At 39.4% G+C, this 18,319-nt stretch overlaps 1 protein-coding gene across 1 annotated transcript in view; it reads left to right on the top strand.

Moving 5' to 3' along the window:
• Positions 1-18,319, top strand: part of LOC118336585 (CUB and sushi domain-containing protein 3-like) — a 219,214-nt gene that overhangs the window by 144,173 nt on the left and 56,722 nt on the right. Inside the window, exons 38-46 of the mRNA XM_035673258.1 lie at positions 1,328-1,446; positions 2,630-2,699; positions 4,322-4,438; positions 4,746-4,955; positions 5,662-5,850; positions 6,851-7,028; positions 10,395-10,540; positions 11,089-11,169; positions 12,047-12,160. Coding sequence (XP_035529151.1) covers positions 1,328-1,446; positions 2,630-2,699; positions 4,322-4,438; positions 4,746-4,955; positions 5,662-5,850; positions 6,851-7,028; positions 10,395-10,540; positions 11,089-11,169; positions 12,047-12,160 — 1,224 coding nt within the window. The remainder of the gene's footprint in view (positions 1-1,327; positions 1,447-2,629; positions 2,700-4,321; positions 4,439-4,745; positions 4,956-5,661; positions 5,851-6,850; positions 7,029-10,394; positions 10,541-11,088; positions 11,170-12,046; positions 12,161-18,319) is intronic.

The raw sequence follows: 18,319 nt of genomic DNA on the forward strand, positions 1-18,319 counted from the left end.
AGTAATACTTATTATTATTATTATTATTATTATTATTATTATTTAAACCCACATTTGACAAAACCCCACAGCTTTAAAGAATCCACCCACTCCTCTTGAACAGTAGCTCTTATTCAGTTGTTGTATCTGTGGCATGCTCTTATATCGCTTCCTGCTCTGCGCCTCTTAAGTTACATCTCGTCCCACTAAAATGTCCTCTCTGACTTTCAATAGATGCTGAGTGGAGTGGCCACTCCTGCCTTTCTAGAGTTTTCTATAAATTGTTTTGAATTTTTTGTGGCCATTTCTGCTGCCATGTTTACATTCATCCACCCACGTACTTGTTGGGAACCGTTAACACTTTTAGAAGACTTGGTGCGAGTGTTTGTACATCCTCCCTCCCACTACCTCACCCTATAGCCTGCTCACGAATTATGCGTTAAGAAGAAAAAATCTGTATGGATGTATTTTGACTTTTCAGAGTAATAACAAAGGTTACCTTTCTTTCATTTCATATGTATTACCACAGTGCAGCAGCACAACACCAAATTTCAATAGTTCTATGCATTCAAATAAGCATTCAAACTACCTATTGACAGATGAATCAGTTGGAAAAACTTAATAGACTGCAAACAGCCCTATGTTTGGTTTGTCCAATTTGGTCTACTGTAGAAATGTGGCAGCTCAACATGGCATACTCCAGCCGTAGATAAGAACGGCTCATTCTAAGGTAGCAAAAACATTCGATTCTTATTATCAGAATGTTACACACTGGAACTTTAAATTAACCTCAAATACCCTACTGTACGTTAATATAGCCCAAAGCTGGGATCACCTTTGCTTTTAAGCCATTAAAATACAATATCACTCTATATCCTCTCAGTACCTGGCAAGTGCCACTGTAATCACTTTGTTCCGAAGAAGCTCAATGCTTCTGTCAAGTAATACTTCAGGGATGGCTTTGTAATTTCACAGTGATTGCTTCAGATCACAGTCAGAAGGATTTCACGATTACAGTCACCACTAGAATGACTGTGTGACTTGTGCCAGTTTGTAAACGTTGGGATGAGAGGAAAGGAAAAAAACAACGTACTCAGTTATTATGCAATTACAGTAAGAGGGGCCACTGTGTAATTACATGTAAAATAATTTGGTTTTACTTTAATTGAAATTCCCTTTTCTCCATAGGTATTGTGTGATTAATGTAAATGTTGCCATTAAATACACAATGGATATTCAATAATGAAACAGTATCAAATGCGTTGAGCAGTTGCAGGATTTGATTCCACCCACATTATGCAGAAGAATGATCGCTGTCCACACTTGTGTGTTGTGACTCTGTCCTAAGCAATAGGTTTGGATTCGTGCCCAGAGCCGCTGCCTCCCAGTAACGGTCAAAAAGTGGGCGACCGCTACACTGTGGGCGACATGGTGTCCTTCCAGTGCGATCAAGGCTTCTCGTTACAGGTATGTGAAAGCGTGCAGCGCTGTTAAAGCACAGATCTAGCTTTCTTATGGTTATGATATGTGAATCATACCTGCCCTGAGTGACAGTTTCCAAGGGAATACCCCAAAGGAGGAATCTGTCATGACGGCATTACTAAGTACTTTTCCTATGACATTTGTCTTTGTGTGAGCGGAAGAGTAAATGCAGGAAAGAAATGTGGGGTAACTGTCCATATTTATGCTTGCATCTTTATTTGTAAGTGTGTGCATGTGCTTTTCTTGCTCAAGTGTGTGTTTATGTGTATCTGTTACAAAGCAGCTTTTACTTCCACCAATCCTCCTCGAGTAGATACTGTAGCTGTGTTGTTTTGAGCTGTAGAAGCCTCCAACGCCACGGGCAATGGATTGTATTAACAGTCGCCTCACTAATCCCACACCGATTTTTTTTCTCAGCTCGGGCATTCACTCCTTTTCCCATTCTCCCCGGACCAACCAGTAACTTACACACATCTTCAGGCTGAGTGTCTGAACACCAAAAATAGACTAGAGGCCATTGTAGAAACAAGAGCACAAGTACTGCTGAGTCTTTAGAGTTCAGGTGTTTGTGTGTTTGTGTATGTGTGTAATACAACTCTGCGTACATCCATACCTTGGTAGATGTCTGTTTTCTGATTTGGCATTAGTGCTGGCTGGAGAATGTACTGTGTAATGTATGTCTGCATTTTACAAGCATCTTGGTTGCAGGAAACGTCTGGACTGGACTAAATTTTGAGTGGATTAAAACAACAACAACAACAGTTTTATGAATATTTTACAGAGGATTAACCTATAATATCCATCACTTTGAGATTATTTTTGTTTCTAACACAAAACAAATCTGCAAGCAGGATGTTTGTGTTTATGTGTTCTCTCAGGCTGTAACATATCTCTCTCTAGTCAGATCCCAGGTAGTACTTGCTGCCCAACTAGCAGCAAGAGGTCCCTCTCCTACTCTTGATACCATCAAATATTTACACACAAGACCTTGAGAAGAGGATTTTGAAAAATCCAAAAATATGACTGTTAACTAATTCCAAAAAACCAACAGGAAAGAGATAAAAATCTGCTGCAGGCACTTGTCGGTTTGATCCCTTCGTATTCATTTTTTATTGCACAGTATTTTGGAGGTGTGGAATGTATTATTTTTGTCTGTTTTCCTGAACAGGGTAATGCATATATTACCTGCATGCCTGGTCCCGTCAGAAGGTGGAATTACCCGGTACCTCTGTGTTTAGGTAATGTATTACTTTATATACTGACATTGCCAGCGTACAGGGTTTCAATGAGGTGATACTGCAGACAAGAAAACAAGATTTGTTGCATCAAACACAGTCAGTTCTTTTGTTATTTGCCATTCACCTTTTCTCATTGACTTTTGCCTTGTTTATCTTTTCTTCTCACTTTGGTTTATATTGCTCCCGTATTAATACTAACTCATACACAGCCACTCCTCTGTGAGGCCACAGATCAGTGGCCTCACAGAGGAGTTGTTATTGTATTAGGGAAAGCAATAATTTCATTGTAAGATCGGGGAAGGGAATGATGGGTGGGCATGGGGGGCTTGGGGATTATGAATTTTCTACTTTCCCCTTCAGTTAAAAATCAATAAGACTTACCACCATCTCAGTGTGGTGTTTGATTTCTGATGCCCCTGATGAGAGTCTCTGGTTTCCCCCAACACTTCGTCTGATTTTGATTGCCACAGTGATAGATTCCAGAGATTACTAGGGATGCACTCGACTTTCTCTTTTGACACTTCACTGTTCTCTTGCCCCCAATTACACATATACACAAACACACTCACACACACATACATTACTTACCCTTACAGTGCATATAAACACACAAAGATGCACAGCACACTCACTGCGCTCTTCATGTAAATGTTCTGTCCCTGCGGTTTTCACAGTTCACTGCAGACATAAATCCCAGCTTTACTGTCGACAGGCCTGCTCTTGGACGCGTGTGTTCGCTTGTTAGCTCAACTCCTCGCTCGTTTACAGCAGATACCCTGTAATCAATTGTTTCTGATAAACTCACATCAAAGTGGTTGCGTGCCCCTTCCCAAAAGGCTTCTCCTTTCCACTTCTCTCTCATTCCATGAACAAACAGGTTGAGCAGGTTTCCCCCACCAGCAGCACAATTAATCCTGTGACAGTTTTCGCCCAATTCTGCCTTTGGTTGATAGCCCCCCCAAGGCAGCAACAACCCTTGTGATTCCAACCATGTGCCACATAAATAGGCCTGTTAGGGTCGGAAAAAGAGGAGTCATATAACCCAAGTTTACGTTGATGCCACTGGTGGCTGAACTTCCAGTATGCCTGGTTGTTTATAGACGGTATATGGGTATGTGCCACATCGAGAGGGTGATGAGTGTAACCTTCACAGCAAGCTAAAGTGTTCTCTAACATACAGTCAAAGTAGCGAGGTGGGGTGTTGCAGGGGGAGGAGAAAGTAATCACCTCTACCGCTGAGCAAAACTGTGGTGCTGTATTGAATATTGATTCTCTCATTTATTTTAATTTAAAGCACCACCAAACAAGGAATGTGCTTGAGTCCGTTATCTTTTCACGGATGCCCTTATGTAGCATAATCCACAGCATCAGAATACAAACAAATGAGCATATAAAACATGCTAATGCGCACACATGGCAAACGGATACATATAAGGCACTGCTACTCTTCCTCCTTTTTGCACACATATACACAAATTATGCATGTACTGAAACCCATACATAACAGAAAGACACAATGCACTTTGCCCTGTGTCCATATTCACCCGCGTAGTCATTGTTTTCCCTTTGAGCCCTTCTGAGGCGAAATGACGTGTTCTTTCTCCTTGGTTGGTCTCCCTCAGCTCAGTGTGGCGGCTCTATGACAGACTTCAGCGGCGTCATCCTCAGCCCAGGCTTCCCAGGGAATTACCAGAGCAGCCTGGACTGCAGCTGGAGAGTTCAACTCCCTATTGGCTTCGGTCTGTCGTCCCCCCCTCTGTTTTTCCTTTCTTCTTCTCCTCCTCCCCTCTCTTTTTCTTTTTTGTTCTGCTAGCTCTAATGTCTTCGCTGCTGCTTTCTTCTGCTTACTCCTCTCTTCGATGTTATGCTATGTTATTCTCATTGTGTTAAAAAAGAACCAGATAATTTAATGTTTTTAACATGGAATTTGAAGTAATGTCCTACTACAGTACTTGAAAGGAACATACACATACACATTCACTCACTTTTATTCATATTCATATTCATTTTTCTCCTACATTAACTATTTTTTTAACTGCTTTTTAGGGATCCATCTGCAGTTTCTAAACTTCTCCACCGAGCCTGTTCATGACTATCTGGAGGTACGCAGCGGGAGCCTGGAGACGGGAACAGTGATTGATCGGTTCAGTGGCCCTGTGGTGCCAAACTCTCTCTTCAGCACCACCCACGAGACCACTCTCTTCTTCCACAGCGACTACTCCCAGAACAAACCTGGCTTCCACATTGTCTACCAGGGTGAGGAGCAAAGATTGGTCCTCATGGTAAAGTTAGATTGAGGTGTTATCATAGCAGCAGCTGAAGAAGTGGAAGAAGATTGAAGAGTTTGCTAATAGAACACTTAAAGGGGCATCAGTCAGGTTCAACACAGACTAGGGACAAAGATTAGTTCTGCAAGGCAGACACTTCGACTGAGGTTGTAAGATTGCCATAGGTTAAAAAATAAAGAAAAAGAAATCAATAATGACCTCTGCTGAGACATTCAATAGCACATATCCTTGAATAACAATAGTGTTGGCTATGTCAGTGGGGCATTCTGTGTGTTAAAGCCAATGTGGAAAATAAGTTTTAGTAATAGAATAATAATATGACAATACTAAATAAATTTGAGTCTTTGGACAAAACCTTGTATTTTCAAAATGTCCAGTGTTCCATGAAGAAAGAAAATATGCATTTTTCAGTTTATCAAGATTTACAGATGGCTTCAAACACCCAGGAAAGGAAGGATGTTTTCAACCATTAGAGATAATAAAATAATATAGGCAATCTGGTGATTAGAGTTTACCATTGATGCAAGATTAGCTGCTCTTAGCAGCTCACAAGCCAGACTTTGGTTCTCGTAGGTTATCATAGACATTATATGCAATTATAGTAGTAGTGTTTTATCATTTTCTGCCTGGAATCTGTGTTTCAACTACTGTGTATGGGTTTGCTTTTCCCCCAGCATATGAGTTACAGAGGTGTCCAGACCCAAGACCGTTTCGCAACGGCATAGTGATCGGTCAGGACTACAGTGTGGGGATGACCATTTCCTTTGAGTGCCTTCCGGGTTACACTCTACTTGGAGAGCCATCTCTCACGTGTCTGCATGGAGTCAGCAGAAACTGGAATCACCCCATACCTCGCTGCGAAGGTGACTGGCTAGTGCCTCTTATAAACACAGCAGGTGTTGTTAAGTTGGTAGCACTGAATCCCTCTTACTAATGCTCTACCAATACCTAAATATTTCCTCTAAATAGCTTACATTTACTGTATGAAAAAAATATTTTTATCAGATGTTAAGTGCCTACTCTTTGATATTTTTATGTTACTTTTTCCTCAAACTTAGTGGGAAAATATCAAAATAAATGTGTGCTTAAAATTCCTTGAGAAAGACATGCATGCTACTTTCTGACAAGCTGACTGAAGTAAAGCTGGAGATGCCATTGAAGTTATTTTGAATAGACGAATATAGGTTCTTTATCTGCTTGTAATCCTGTCCTTAAGTCTAGCACGTTAAAGCATCTGACTCACTTTCACCACCAACATAGCACCACTTTACTGAACTATAAACTGATGCAGCCCATTATAATGATATATAAAGCATTTGCAAGTCTTTATTACAAAGCTGATACCGCCTGTCTATGTTGTAAATTTCAAGGAGACTCATCAGATGTTGCTCAGGTATGATAAATCACGGCCTTCCCCTCATCAGTTCTCAACTGAGTTTGGTATTTGTTGGAGAAAGTGGTAAATAGTTTTGTTTTTCCCCGTAGACACCATATTGTCCCTGTCGAGTTTGCAGTCCTTTTTTGATCCTGAGGGCAGTGCTTTAGCTTTGACTCCCAGTTCAAAGTCAAATTTTAACACATTCCCTCTGAAGGGGTATGACAGGGGAGTTTTAATGTCTGAACTACTCAGTGTCATCAAGTTCACGGCAACTAGTAACCATCCCCTGCGGTTGTATCTAACAGGTGCATCCCGCCCCCCACCTACCAGTATCTCAGTGGTAACCCAATAACACACAGTTATAGTATGTTTTAACAACAGTTTGTGGCAATACCGCCATAAAAGTAAGTTTTATGACTCGAGGTAAATCAAAGACTAGCTTTCTATTTTTATCTGGCCTCTCTGACTTTGTTCCCTCCCTCCAGCTCTCTGTGGTGGGAATATAACATCCATGAATGGCACAATTTACTCTCCTGGACACCCAGCCGAGTATCCACACTTCCAGGACTGCATGTGGACTGTTAGAGTACCTCCTGGCTATGGCATCTATATCAATTTCTCTGTTATTAATACAGAGCCAATCTATGACTACATCACTGTGTGGTAAGTTCTCATTTCTTTCTCAGTATGATATTCATCAATCATCAGCTTATGGCCCATGTTAAACACACACTGTTTTCTGTATACAAAGCTGCATAAAGAGTTCTATTGGCAGTTATTTTCATTCTCAATTAATATTGATGCTTTACAAACCAGTGACACAGATGTAAGAAATAATACTCAGCAGTGAGCCCCAAGCCTTGTTAAAGTTTCCACCAAGTGTGTACCATATATAGTGCATTGCTAATAGAGCAGCTCCCAAAAGGTGCGACAACTGAAGTTTCATTTCATTACTAAAGGAAAAGCTGCAGAGAATATAACATTTTCAGAATAACATTCTGTATTGGGGAAGTATTTACCCTACTCATTACAAAAGCAAATTGCTGCACACAATGTGTTTAACAGTTGTCAAAATGTTAAGGCCATAGGCCAGTTTTGCTCACAGCTTTTGATATGACACCCATATCAGATGATGCAACAGCCAAATCCAAATATGTTGACCTTTGTCTGGACATTTGTGGATACATTTTTCTTTCCCTGATAATTTTCTGCACAGACCCTTGTTAAAACCAAATAGACTGTGGTACGGTATGAAATAAAACAAACTGAAGTAAAGCCTGAGTCTCTTTTCCCCTACTCATTAAACTTATGGTGGATGTCTAACTCCAGCTCCACAGTGAGTGTTACGTAAGAGGACAAAAATGTGTAAAAGCATAAAAACATCAGCTCTAAGTTACCTTGGATGTTTTTTAGTATGTAGAAACTTTTGACAGATAATTGTACAGCAGTAAACTTTTTTTTTACAACCTACTTGTTATCGCTGTAGCAGCTGTCTCTCTATCTCTTTCTCTTCTTTTCCCTGTACCTTATTGTAGCCTTTCTGTAGTATAGTAAGCCTCAGGCAGTCATGGAGCTGTCCTCATGGGTGATAGAGGAGGAAAATGCCTTCCAGCATCTGGGGCTACCATTCATAGTATGGGAGGAGGGAGCTACTGGCACTACTGTTTCCAAATGAAATAGCGCATAAACAATCTGTCCCCGGTTGGTAACATTTCATTTCCCTGCCTGACTGCCGTCTCCCATTTTGCTGATCACTCCGAAATGAAACTGCAATAAGACTTTTTTAATATATAAGATATTAAAGGTACACACACATACAAAAAGCATTTAGTGTACATCATTCAGGTGAATAGGCCTGGAGCAATGTAATGAATACTTTTCTCTTGTACAGAAATAGCATTTATATATAATAGAAAAGTACTGTCTTCTTGCATTAATCTTTCTTTTTATCCTCTGAAAAAGTAGCTTGTGGTTTGTCCCCAAAATGTGTTACCCAACTTCATTAGGTTACTTATTTCAGATATAAATAATGGCAATATTTTTATAAGGGTTTGAAGGTTCTCCCCTGCTCTCATTAGCAGAGATGCTTCTGTGTTCTGTGCAGTCAGCAGCTAATGCAAATGCCCCATAAATAGCTTCACTGCAAATGACAAGTTCTATTATCACCCCACAGCCATCCACCCATCCATGTATTTTTTCTGGGACAGAGATATTAAGAAATGTTCACAGTAAATGTAGTTTTATGTTGCAATGATGATACATATCGTGATATAGTAAATTTTCTGAAACAATTCATATGTATAGTATAATAACCAGGAAGGGAGTGCCTGTTTTTGGATAATCCAGTGAATTCGACACCTGGCACTTCAACCATTATATAAATGCAAAAATCTTGGAAATCAAATATTGCCATTAATTAGTCCTGCCCATTGAATTGCAACATTGCTCTAAATCACCCAACAGAGCTAAAGATCAAAAGATGGAAAGTAAGCTCAGTAGAAATGGTATAGAACTATTGCCAAATCTCAGTCATGTCACAGGATAAGTATTGTCATATTGGCTGACCCTACATCTATCTGTGTAGTTTTGGTCACTTAATTCCTTCCAGCTCAAACCGGGGGATCCTGAGGGCTACCCAGCCCAGTTGTAATATATAAGCATGTTCTGGGTCTGCCCCCAGGGTCTCCTCCTAGTTGGAAGTACCTGATCTAGCTCCACTGGAAGGCGGCCCAGAGGCATCCTAATTAGATGTCTGAACTACCTTAACTGGTTCTTTTCAGGAGGAGCAGTGGAGCAGCAGGTCTATTCAGACCTCCTCCCAAATTTCCGGCTTCTCACTCTATGACCCCAACCTTATTAGCTTATTTCAGCTCTTTGTATCTGTAAATTGAGAACTTCACCTTCAGGCTTAGCTCCATTTTCAATGTACATTTCAGTACTATGCCATTTGTCTACATTGTTCCATCCCTCAGCACCAGTGATACTCTAAACTCTTTCACTTGTGGATATAGTCTCAACTGCCAAAGGTAGATACTGTCCAAGATATGCGTCAAACATGACAGGCTGACAACATTCAGGGTAGTCAGCATCTCAAAATGAATCTCATCCACCACTGGCGTCATGCCATTGGCTGCCGAAGCCTCTTATCTTTGTATCTGTGTTTGTAATTTGTAAGTACCTGAAAGAGCTGGTAGACCTGTTTCCATCATTGGAAAAGTATTACGAGTGTCACACCTTTGCCACATTTCAATTGTGACATTTAGTGTCAATCAAGTTGGATTTTTGAGTATAGACATGTCATTGAATTGGAAATAAACTGCGATGTACTATAACTATAGTAATGTAGATGTGGGTATATGCTCCCATGGACATATCCACCCATCACAGATAATAACCAACTCACTCCATTAAGGGTGAAAATCGAAAAGGTCATTACAATTCAATTAAATTTTGATTCCCAGGGCCACAGTTACTTATACGTCACGTTATTCAGTTAAGGGATTTAGGATTTTGTGATAATCATCCATACATTTTTTGAAATCCTTCTAGCGTCACTGTGGCAGAAGCCTAGTGGTAACCATACACCCTCAGTATGCACCTACACATACAGGATATTTATACTCTCCAATTTAAAGGAATGTTTTGCAAGAAAAGAGGCCACAAAAGCTGTTGTGGATTTTGCACATTTTTTGCAAAACTCTCTGCCATTGATTTTTGTCACCCCAAACTTTATTCCCCATCAATATGTAATATTGCTGGAAGGGGCAAAAGTTTCAGTACTATACTGCCTCATCAGTTAACACATACTCAACTTCTTCTTTTGACACTGTTGATTAATGTGAAACTTTTTCTTAGATCGTCAGAATGACTGCTGGGTCCACAAGACTGCTTCAGGATAACTAGACGTGCTCTTTGATCCCAGCAAGTTATTACGGGTGTTTATTCATAAATCATTTGCGCTATCTCTCTCTCTCTCTCTATCCTCCTACTCCCTTCACTCTTTGAACCCTCCCCACCTCTGTGTATTAGGGATGGACCCGACCAGGCCTCGCCTCAAATCGGTCAGTTCAGTGGCAACTCTGTACAGGAAGGCGTGTCCACCACAGCCAATCAGATCCTCATCAAATTCCACAGTGACTTCAGCACCAGTGGCTTTTTTGAGCTGCATTATTACGGTAACCTCCCCTTTGATAGCAGCTAAGTAAAGACCTTGTTCCACACTGCTATAATGACCCTTATTCGTTTGATCTTCAGTTCTCCACATTGCTAGGACCCCGCTGTAGTAACGAAGATCCCAAAAGAACAGAGGGATATTGTCCCAGTGTTTCTATATTGGAAGGCCTTTAATTTTCCCTTTTTATTGATTTTAGTGATTATTTGGTCTTTCTCATTTTGAAACATGGCATTACTTCCAGTTCTGTGTAATGATAAATGATGAATGCCCTCTTATGCCCATTTTTCTTCTGCACTACTAAAACGCCCCTTTGAAAAGAAGCTGATTAATAATAAAATGTCCCCCATCTCAACTAAATTAGTGATTGGTTTTTGATGATCATGAACAGTGATAGGTGGCAATTTATGATCTAATCAAGTTTCAGTATGATGGGAGTAAAGAATGTGCTGCAGCTGAATATACAATGCATATACACACACAGACACTCTCTTTCTCTCTTGAGTACACATACACTGTTGCAGTTTTCAGTATTTGTCTTCTCCCCAACAGCCTACCAGCTGAGAACATGTCAGCCACCCCCTCCCGTCGCTAACGCCACAATCCTAACCGATGATGACGAGTTTGAAATAGGTTTGTCTTATTTTATTTTGCTTGTTTACTGGCCAGGGACAACACGTAATAAAATAAATTTACACCAGACATAAGGTAATTTTCTTAGACAGCCCTAGACAGAGGGAAGAAATAGGAATGGACATATCAAATGGTTTTAGCCATTAATTAATTAAATCATTCCCCAGTAAGTTGAATCCTTTATTTGTTTATTAAAATCATTGTTTGGATTTTTTTATGTTTGCTGTATGTCTTACCTTTTTATGAATTTATTAATCCATCTGTCCATTTCACAAACGGTTTTATCTGTGGTACATACTCATTTGAACGTGTACATTTTACACTGCCACTGGAATGATGTTTTGCAATGTGCTCTTTGTCTCTTTTTCCTTCTCTCTTGCTTCTGCTCTTCTTTCTTATATTTTCTTCCTTCCCTTTGAGATTTTTCATCTATTCATACTTCATGCAATAAGATATTAGTCTGGGGGCAGGACTAATTAGCTCTCCATATAAGTTGTTTGTATTCTCGGTGTTCAGAATGGAATCAGAAGTAGGAATCATGTGGCTAGTGGCTGTCTTACTTTGCATCTTTGAAATCGAATATAATTTTGATTTTGTGTGTGCTTGTGTGCACATTTGTGGCTCTGTAATGTGGTGAAGTGCCTTCCGACATCCCCTTAGCTAGCTAAGGGGATGTCAATCTTCATTAGAAAATGTGTTGTTGATTACTGTTTCAAGTGCTGGTACTGAGGAGGCTTTTACTAATATAACTCTGTGGGGATGTGTGTGTGTGTGTGTTTGTGGTTGTGTGGGCGGATGAATGGATGAATATGTTTTTCATGTGCATTCCTGGCCTGTGTGTGTGTTTGTATGATTGCGGGTGCAAATGACCTCACAGGTGACATCATTCGATACTCATGCCTGCCAGGCTTCACCTTGGTGGGCAGTGAAATTCTGACCTGTCGACTTGGAGAGAGACTACAGATGGATGGAGCCCCACCAGTTTGTCAAGGTTTGTTTTATTCAATGTTCTATTTAATGTGTGAGTCTAATGGTATGTTTTCATGTGCATCTTTATGAATGTTGTATTGAGTATGCATTGCGTATTTCTCTCAATGGGTGTTCACATTTGTGTGTGCACATGCAACCGCATTTATTTGTATACATATCTATGTTCAATTTTGTGTGCCTTTTATGTGTGTGTGCTTGACACTCTGCCAAGGTTGGTTGCAGTCAGCTGCACCCACTGTTGATGCATCATTTAACAGCCTGACAGCAAGGGCCCTTCTAGCAGGCTCCTGGTGGAAAACAGCATCTCTATTCTAATATTTCAAGACGGAATGCTACTGACCCAAGTTCATAGACCTTCGCTTCCCTAGAACCTACACTTGACTGTGAAGAATCAGTGTGAAACAGATTATAGATCAGCGGGTTTCATCGACAAGTGTCTTTTTGCAGTATAGCAAGGTAGATGAAGGATAGTCATTGCTAGTTTTTTTTTCCATAGAAAGAGATATATAGTATAGTTATATTTTACCTCTTAATCCCTGCTCAAATGGCCCCATGGGTTTGATTTATGTAAAATGTCTTCTTACCGATGTTTATTTTGAAGTTGGATTTTCAGACAAGAAGCAAAGGAAAATACATTTCTTTGTTGTTTGCATCAGAAATTTTGTTTAGACCAAAAAACAAATGCCATCAGCCTGCCTGTCGTGCCAATACATCTCTGCCGCAGACATCAGAGCGCTCTGAAACCTTCTATTCCCAGTGCATAGGCATCTTTTGAAGTGCCCTGAAGTCCTTTGTCTACAAGTCTTGAGCTGATGAGAATTTCTGTCTTTTTATTTCTAGAAAGTATGAGTAATAGCATTGGACGTGTGATCAAGGCATGACAGATACTCAACAAACCCAGAGCCTGCATTCATAAAGCATCTTAGAATAGGTCTAGTGATTCGGAACCTATTTGCTCATCCCTTGCTGTTATTATTTGATGTCTGACTTGATATCTTGGTTCTTCCCCTGGAGTGTTTTTGCGGCTGACATTGTTTTACTCTTAACAAATAAGAATTTGGGTGATTGAATTTTAGTATATGGAAATTGCCACAAGTAAGGCAACAAATAGTAATAGTAAAGCTTGAGTCGAGGGACCTGACCCATGATACAGGATCTGGAAGCTACTCATATTGCTACACTTTATACATAAATTCTACATGCAGCACTGCCAGTAAAAAGTTCTATTAGTGTATTTTTATTTGTGCTTTATTACATGAATAAAATTACAGTGAAATACTTTCCAAGGCTTTATTTTATTGTTTGTTTGAAAGTGACCAACTTAGCACATCAGCAACAAAAGGAATAGTTTGTAATAATTGGATGTGTTTCTTTTGTGCCAAGCGAAGGCAGTCATTCATTTGAGAGTACTGGAAGATATTTCAAGTTCTTGTATTGTGTTGGTCTTGCCAGCTCACCTTCTCATGTGTTACTGACTACACAGAGCTCTGCCAAGACCAACTATCAGCTAATGCTCACAGACTGTACTTGAAATAATTTCACTTGCTTTAATATATTTGACTTTATTAACCTGCCAAATTCGGAGGGACAAAGCATGTTGGGATTACACAACATTGTTTTTCAGTTCTTGTGCAAGGCAATCACTCATATACCAGAGTGATTGCCTTGCACTTGCAATTTGAGATGTTTTGAGCTATTTTAACATTAGACAGCACAGACTCTGATACATCATAATAAATTCTGTACATTGCCAAGACAAAGAGTGCTCTTAGTCAGGTAATGCTAATTGGATAACTAAGCAAATTAAATATTGCATATAAAAACCAAACATCTCTTTAATGATATCTGAGTCTAATAAAGAGGATGCACTTCTCAAAATAAATGATACACTGACTTAAGTACTTTGTGAGACACATAGACATATTTCAAATGTGAAACAAAATGTGTCCGATGATAAGGTATCATAAATATCTTAAACAAACTGCTCTTTAAAACCTGCCTTGAGCATTATATTAATATAGTTAGGACTATTTTAGGACATCTGGGTTAGTAATTCGTTGTTTGACATTTTCATGGATCACCTCATTATTGTTGTCAAGAATTCATTACATTTTATTGTGTTGGATATGTTATGTCCTTGTGCCACCACTAGCACGAAACTAATTGCTCTCCTTGGGACATGTAAAGTTGAACTTAATTTGAGTTGACCTGCTATTCACATCCACGAGACTGCTACAGTAAGCTTGTAAAGGGGCCATTTCCTGTCAGCAGCTTGCTGTTAGGGCAGGAAAAAGAATTCTCCTGTGTTCCCCTGATTCCACTTTTGTTTGCTGTCAACCCTTAATTGTCATTTTATTCTTATAAGATAACACTGAAATGTCCTTGCATCTCAGTGCAATTTCACCCCTAAATACTAAATAATATAGTTTTTTAGATATTTCCCCAGGCTCTGTCTTTATGAAAGCCTATGAGGAAAGTTATGCAGTAGCTTTGATCAAGGATAGAGTCACTATCGTGTTGACTGCTGTGTTTGCTTGGTAAACCATCTGCCACACTGAGGTCTAACCCATTAAATGTCATATTAATCTTCATATTCCCATTGATTTCAAGTTTAAAATTTATTTGATTACCACACAGCTAGGCTGGCTGTAAGCTGTAACATAAAATCCACATGCAGCAACAATGTGAAGATAAAGGACATAACAGCTAAAATAACAAAACATACCGTACACAACTACACATACAGTTACAATTAGACCGACTTTTGTGTATTTATAAACTGTATGGCTTTGGGGAAATGGCTTTGGTTAAGGCTTTCTATCCTGCCTCCTAGTGACCTGTACCTTCTGTCAGGGGGTCCATTTTCATTATTGTGTGCTAAGGTTTGTTTCAATACCATCGATAGTGACAGGATACTCTGGATCTTGACTGTCTAAAATTTGACCAGTACACCTTGCTTGACTGTGTTTTTTTGAGTTTTTATTGATTGTTTTGTTCTGAAGTCAATGATCATTTCAGTAGTCTTTTTTTCCGTTCAGGCCCAGGTCACTGTCCCTTCACCAGCTGACTGACTTCTCCACCTCCAGGCTTCATTATCTTTTGAGATCAGTCCTACGATTTTGGTGTCGCTCTGCGTATTTCAGAATCCTGATGGAGTTTGTTGTTGATCTGAAATCACTGATGTAAAGAGGGAGAAGAGCAACAGGGACAGAATGCATTCCTGAGGCACCCCTGTGCTGGTGTTCAGTGGGTGGAAAGTGATGTTGTTGAAACTGACTTCAGTCCTGTCCCTCAAAAAATCCAGTATCCAGAGGCACAGAGAGATGTTAATGTAATGAGTTTCCTGAACAGCTTGAGAGTGTTTATAGTATTAAAAGCAGAGCTGATATCAGTGAACAGAATTCTTGCATCACTATATTTAGACTCCAGATGTTGGATGATAGTAAAGTACAGTGCCAGGTTGACTGCATCATCTGTGATCCAGTTTGGGCAATATGCAAATTGTAGTAGGTCCATCAGGAGGGATGTGACTGATTTAATGTCTGCCAGGACTATGCGCTCGAATGCCGTCATTGCCAGTGATGTCAGGGCTACAGGCCTGTAGTCATTGAGGTCAGATATTTTTGCTGTTTTGGGAATGGGAATAATCGTGGAGTTTTTGAAGGGCACTGGGGCCATTTTTTGGCTGAGTGAGGAGTTTTAGATGTCCGTGAAGACTGGAGCCAGTTGGTCTAAGCAGTGGCTTTGTAAAGCTCGGGTTAGGTGGTTTGTGTCAGCTGCTTTGATTTTATCCAGCTTACAAAACACCCTACTCAATTTCACTTGTGAATGATGGTTGATGATGAGTGGTTTGGAATGGCAATGTGCTTGTATAATGGGCTTCCCAAACCGTGCAAAACAGGCATGTCTGTCATTATATCTAACAAAGAACAATTTCTGGTCTAACTTCTTCTTCACTATACTTGAGCTTTATTGTATGCAACTGATGTAACCATGGTTCTCATGATAATGTCATTCCATGTGCACCGCATGCTGAGTAAAAGAATAAACAATTGGTGGTTTGCACACTGAATTACCTAGACAAATCTTGCAGTGTTTGCAAGACTTATCAAATGACAATGCCAGATCTTTTTATACAATCATGTTGGTGTGCAAATAACAGCTAAATACTATCTGAAAGGTCTTAAGACACATGGTATCAGTAGTTCCAGTAATTATCTAGATGTAACTTTATTGTTTAATACTAATTCCCTTGAAACGAGATGCTGATTCCGTTTACAGTTTGTAGACAGTATTGGATTTTTTTGGGGAATTGTGTTAAAAAAAGATTTTTCTTATTTATTTTTAGAGGCATTTCCATGGATTCACTGTGTTTATCCGTCTTTAACGTGGACTATAGTGTTTATAATATAATAACAATATGCCAGTATGATAATAAGCATACTTTGGCTGCCTTGCATTTTATTACTCTAAGGTACAAAGGTCTACATCTGTATTATAGCTGAACTGCCCTATGGATACTTTGTAAGCTTCAGTCTGCTTTCAGGGTAGCATCCTATTCTTATCATGCTCCTCTAAAAACCCATCCTAAAAAGCAGCAGTATTGGGGTGTCTGAACCAGTTTTAAGCCTCTCATGATTCACTTTTTTAATCCTTGCACCTAAAGTTTGAGGCAAAGCAGTTTAAGACACAACTGTGGTTACTGGATAGACTTGTGTTTGTTGCCTGGCAACATTAGCTTATTAAAGTATTGGGGGCTCAATTATTTCAATAACAAACTCTTACCAGATAGATGGCTCTATATACAGTGCATTAGATTCCATCAAGTGAATGTCATGTATATCTTAAAGCAGTCCAACATGGAAAACTGCTACAGGGAATGAGAATTTTTACAGTGTATAAATGTTTTTTTGGGTTGTTAACCCCAGTGAGATAATGTGTAGGAATCGTGATGTAGAATTTAAATTAGCAGTTGTTTGTAGCAATGACTTAAAAAATTACACACATTTCCTTTAAGCTGAATTTGTGCTGGCTTTGTGACGAACATTCCCATTGGCATCAGTAGAAGCAGAGGCTCATACTCGATGATAGAACTGAGGAAACAGCCTTGTGAATTGATGTAACTGCACCAACTGAAGACCTCATTCTGAACTCCATCATATCGCCAGTGAGAGTCATAACTCTCTTGCTAAAGCTGAGCACTACAGACCTTGTTTTTTTTTTTTTTAAATCTCAATATCAACAGTGTCAAAAAGCACTCAGATTCCTTTTACTTTTTGGAAAAGGGTGGACGTTTTTGAATAACTAACTGTTAAAAAAAACTGTCAAATTAAAACTGAAACTGGCTAAAAATGACAGACTGACTACTGACCTGGCTCACCCACTACGATGCAGTATGCCCTTGTGCGCGGTTAGTGATCAAAATGTAAAATGCTTTTAGGGGGCATGACTTGAAATTCCTACTTTTTCGTTGTATCTTTTACCCTTGTGGCCTGTATAACATATAAATATGCATTTTTATGTCTTGAAGAAATTCAGCCTGCACATTGCTCTCTAACTTTGCTCTTCAACACTGACTCATGTACAGAAGTAAGCAGGTCAGCTCTTTTTTGAAAACTTTCCATGGTATAAGCCCATTACAGAGCACCCAATAAATGAAGAGAGCACAAGGATTGGAAATAAATAAAAATGTAATACTGCTTTGAGAAATGTAACAAACAAAAGCAGCTGATCAGGAAATTCTTCATAGTGTGTGCATTGGAAAATATTGATCATGTTTCTCACAAACTGTCAAGCAGTGGTAGTGAAGAAATATTGCCATTTCATGTTAAATTGCTGTGTAAATTTATTTTCTGAATAGATCGAGTTGAGATGCGTTGCTTCTCTAATGAATAATGTACAGTGTGTCTATAAATATTGATTTTGCCATGTACAAATCCTTCATTGTATTTCATTTCATTTCATAATTTTTGAGATAATGTAATGAGATATTGTCTTGACCTCGGTGCCCACAGATGGCTATAGGTGTATTGTGTGATATACAAAGTGAACTGTTATTTAGAAAATCACTGACTTGACTTTTTGGAGATGATATCTGTCTGTTATCTTCGAGCCAAAGGCCGTTCTAGTTGAAACTTCTGCAATGACTTGCCAGCGGAAA

This window comes from Morone saxatilis, unplaced genomic scaffold (genome assembly GCF_004916995.1).
Source record: "Morone saxatilis isolate NCDOM2014 unplaced genomic scaffold, NCSU_SB_2.0 Contig24, whole genome shotgun sequence".
Lineage (NCBI taxonomy): Eukaryota > Metazoa > Chordata > Actinopteri > Moronidae > Morone > Morone saxatilis.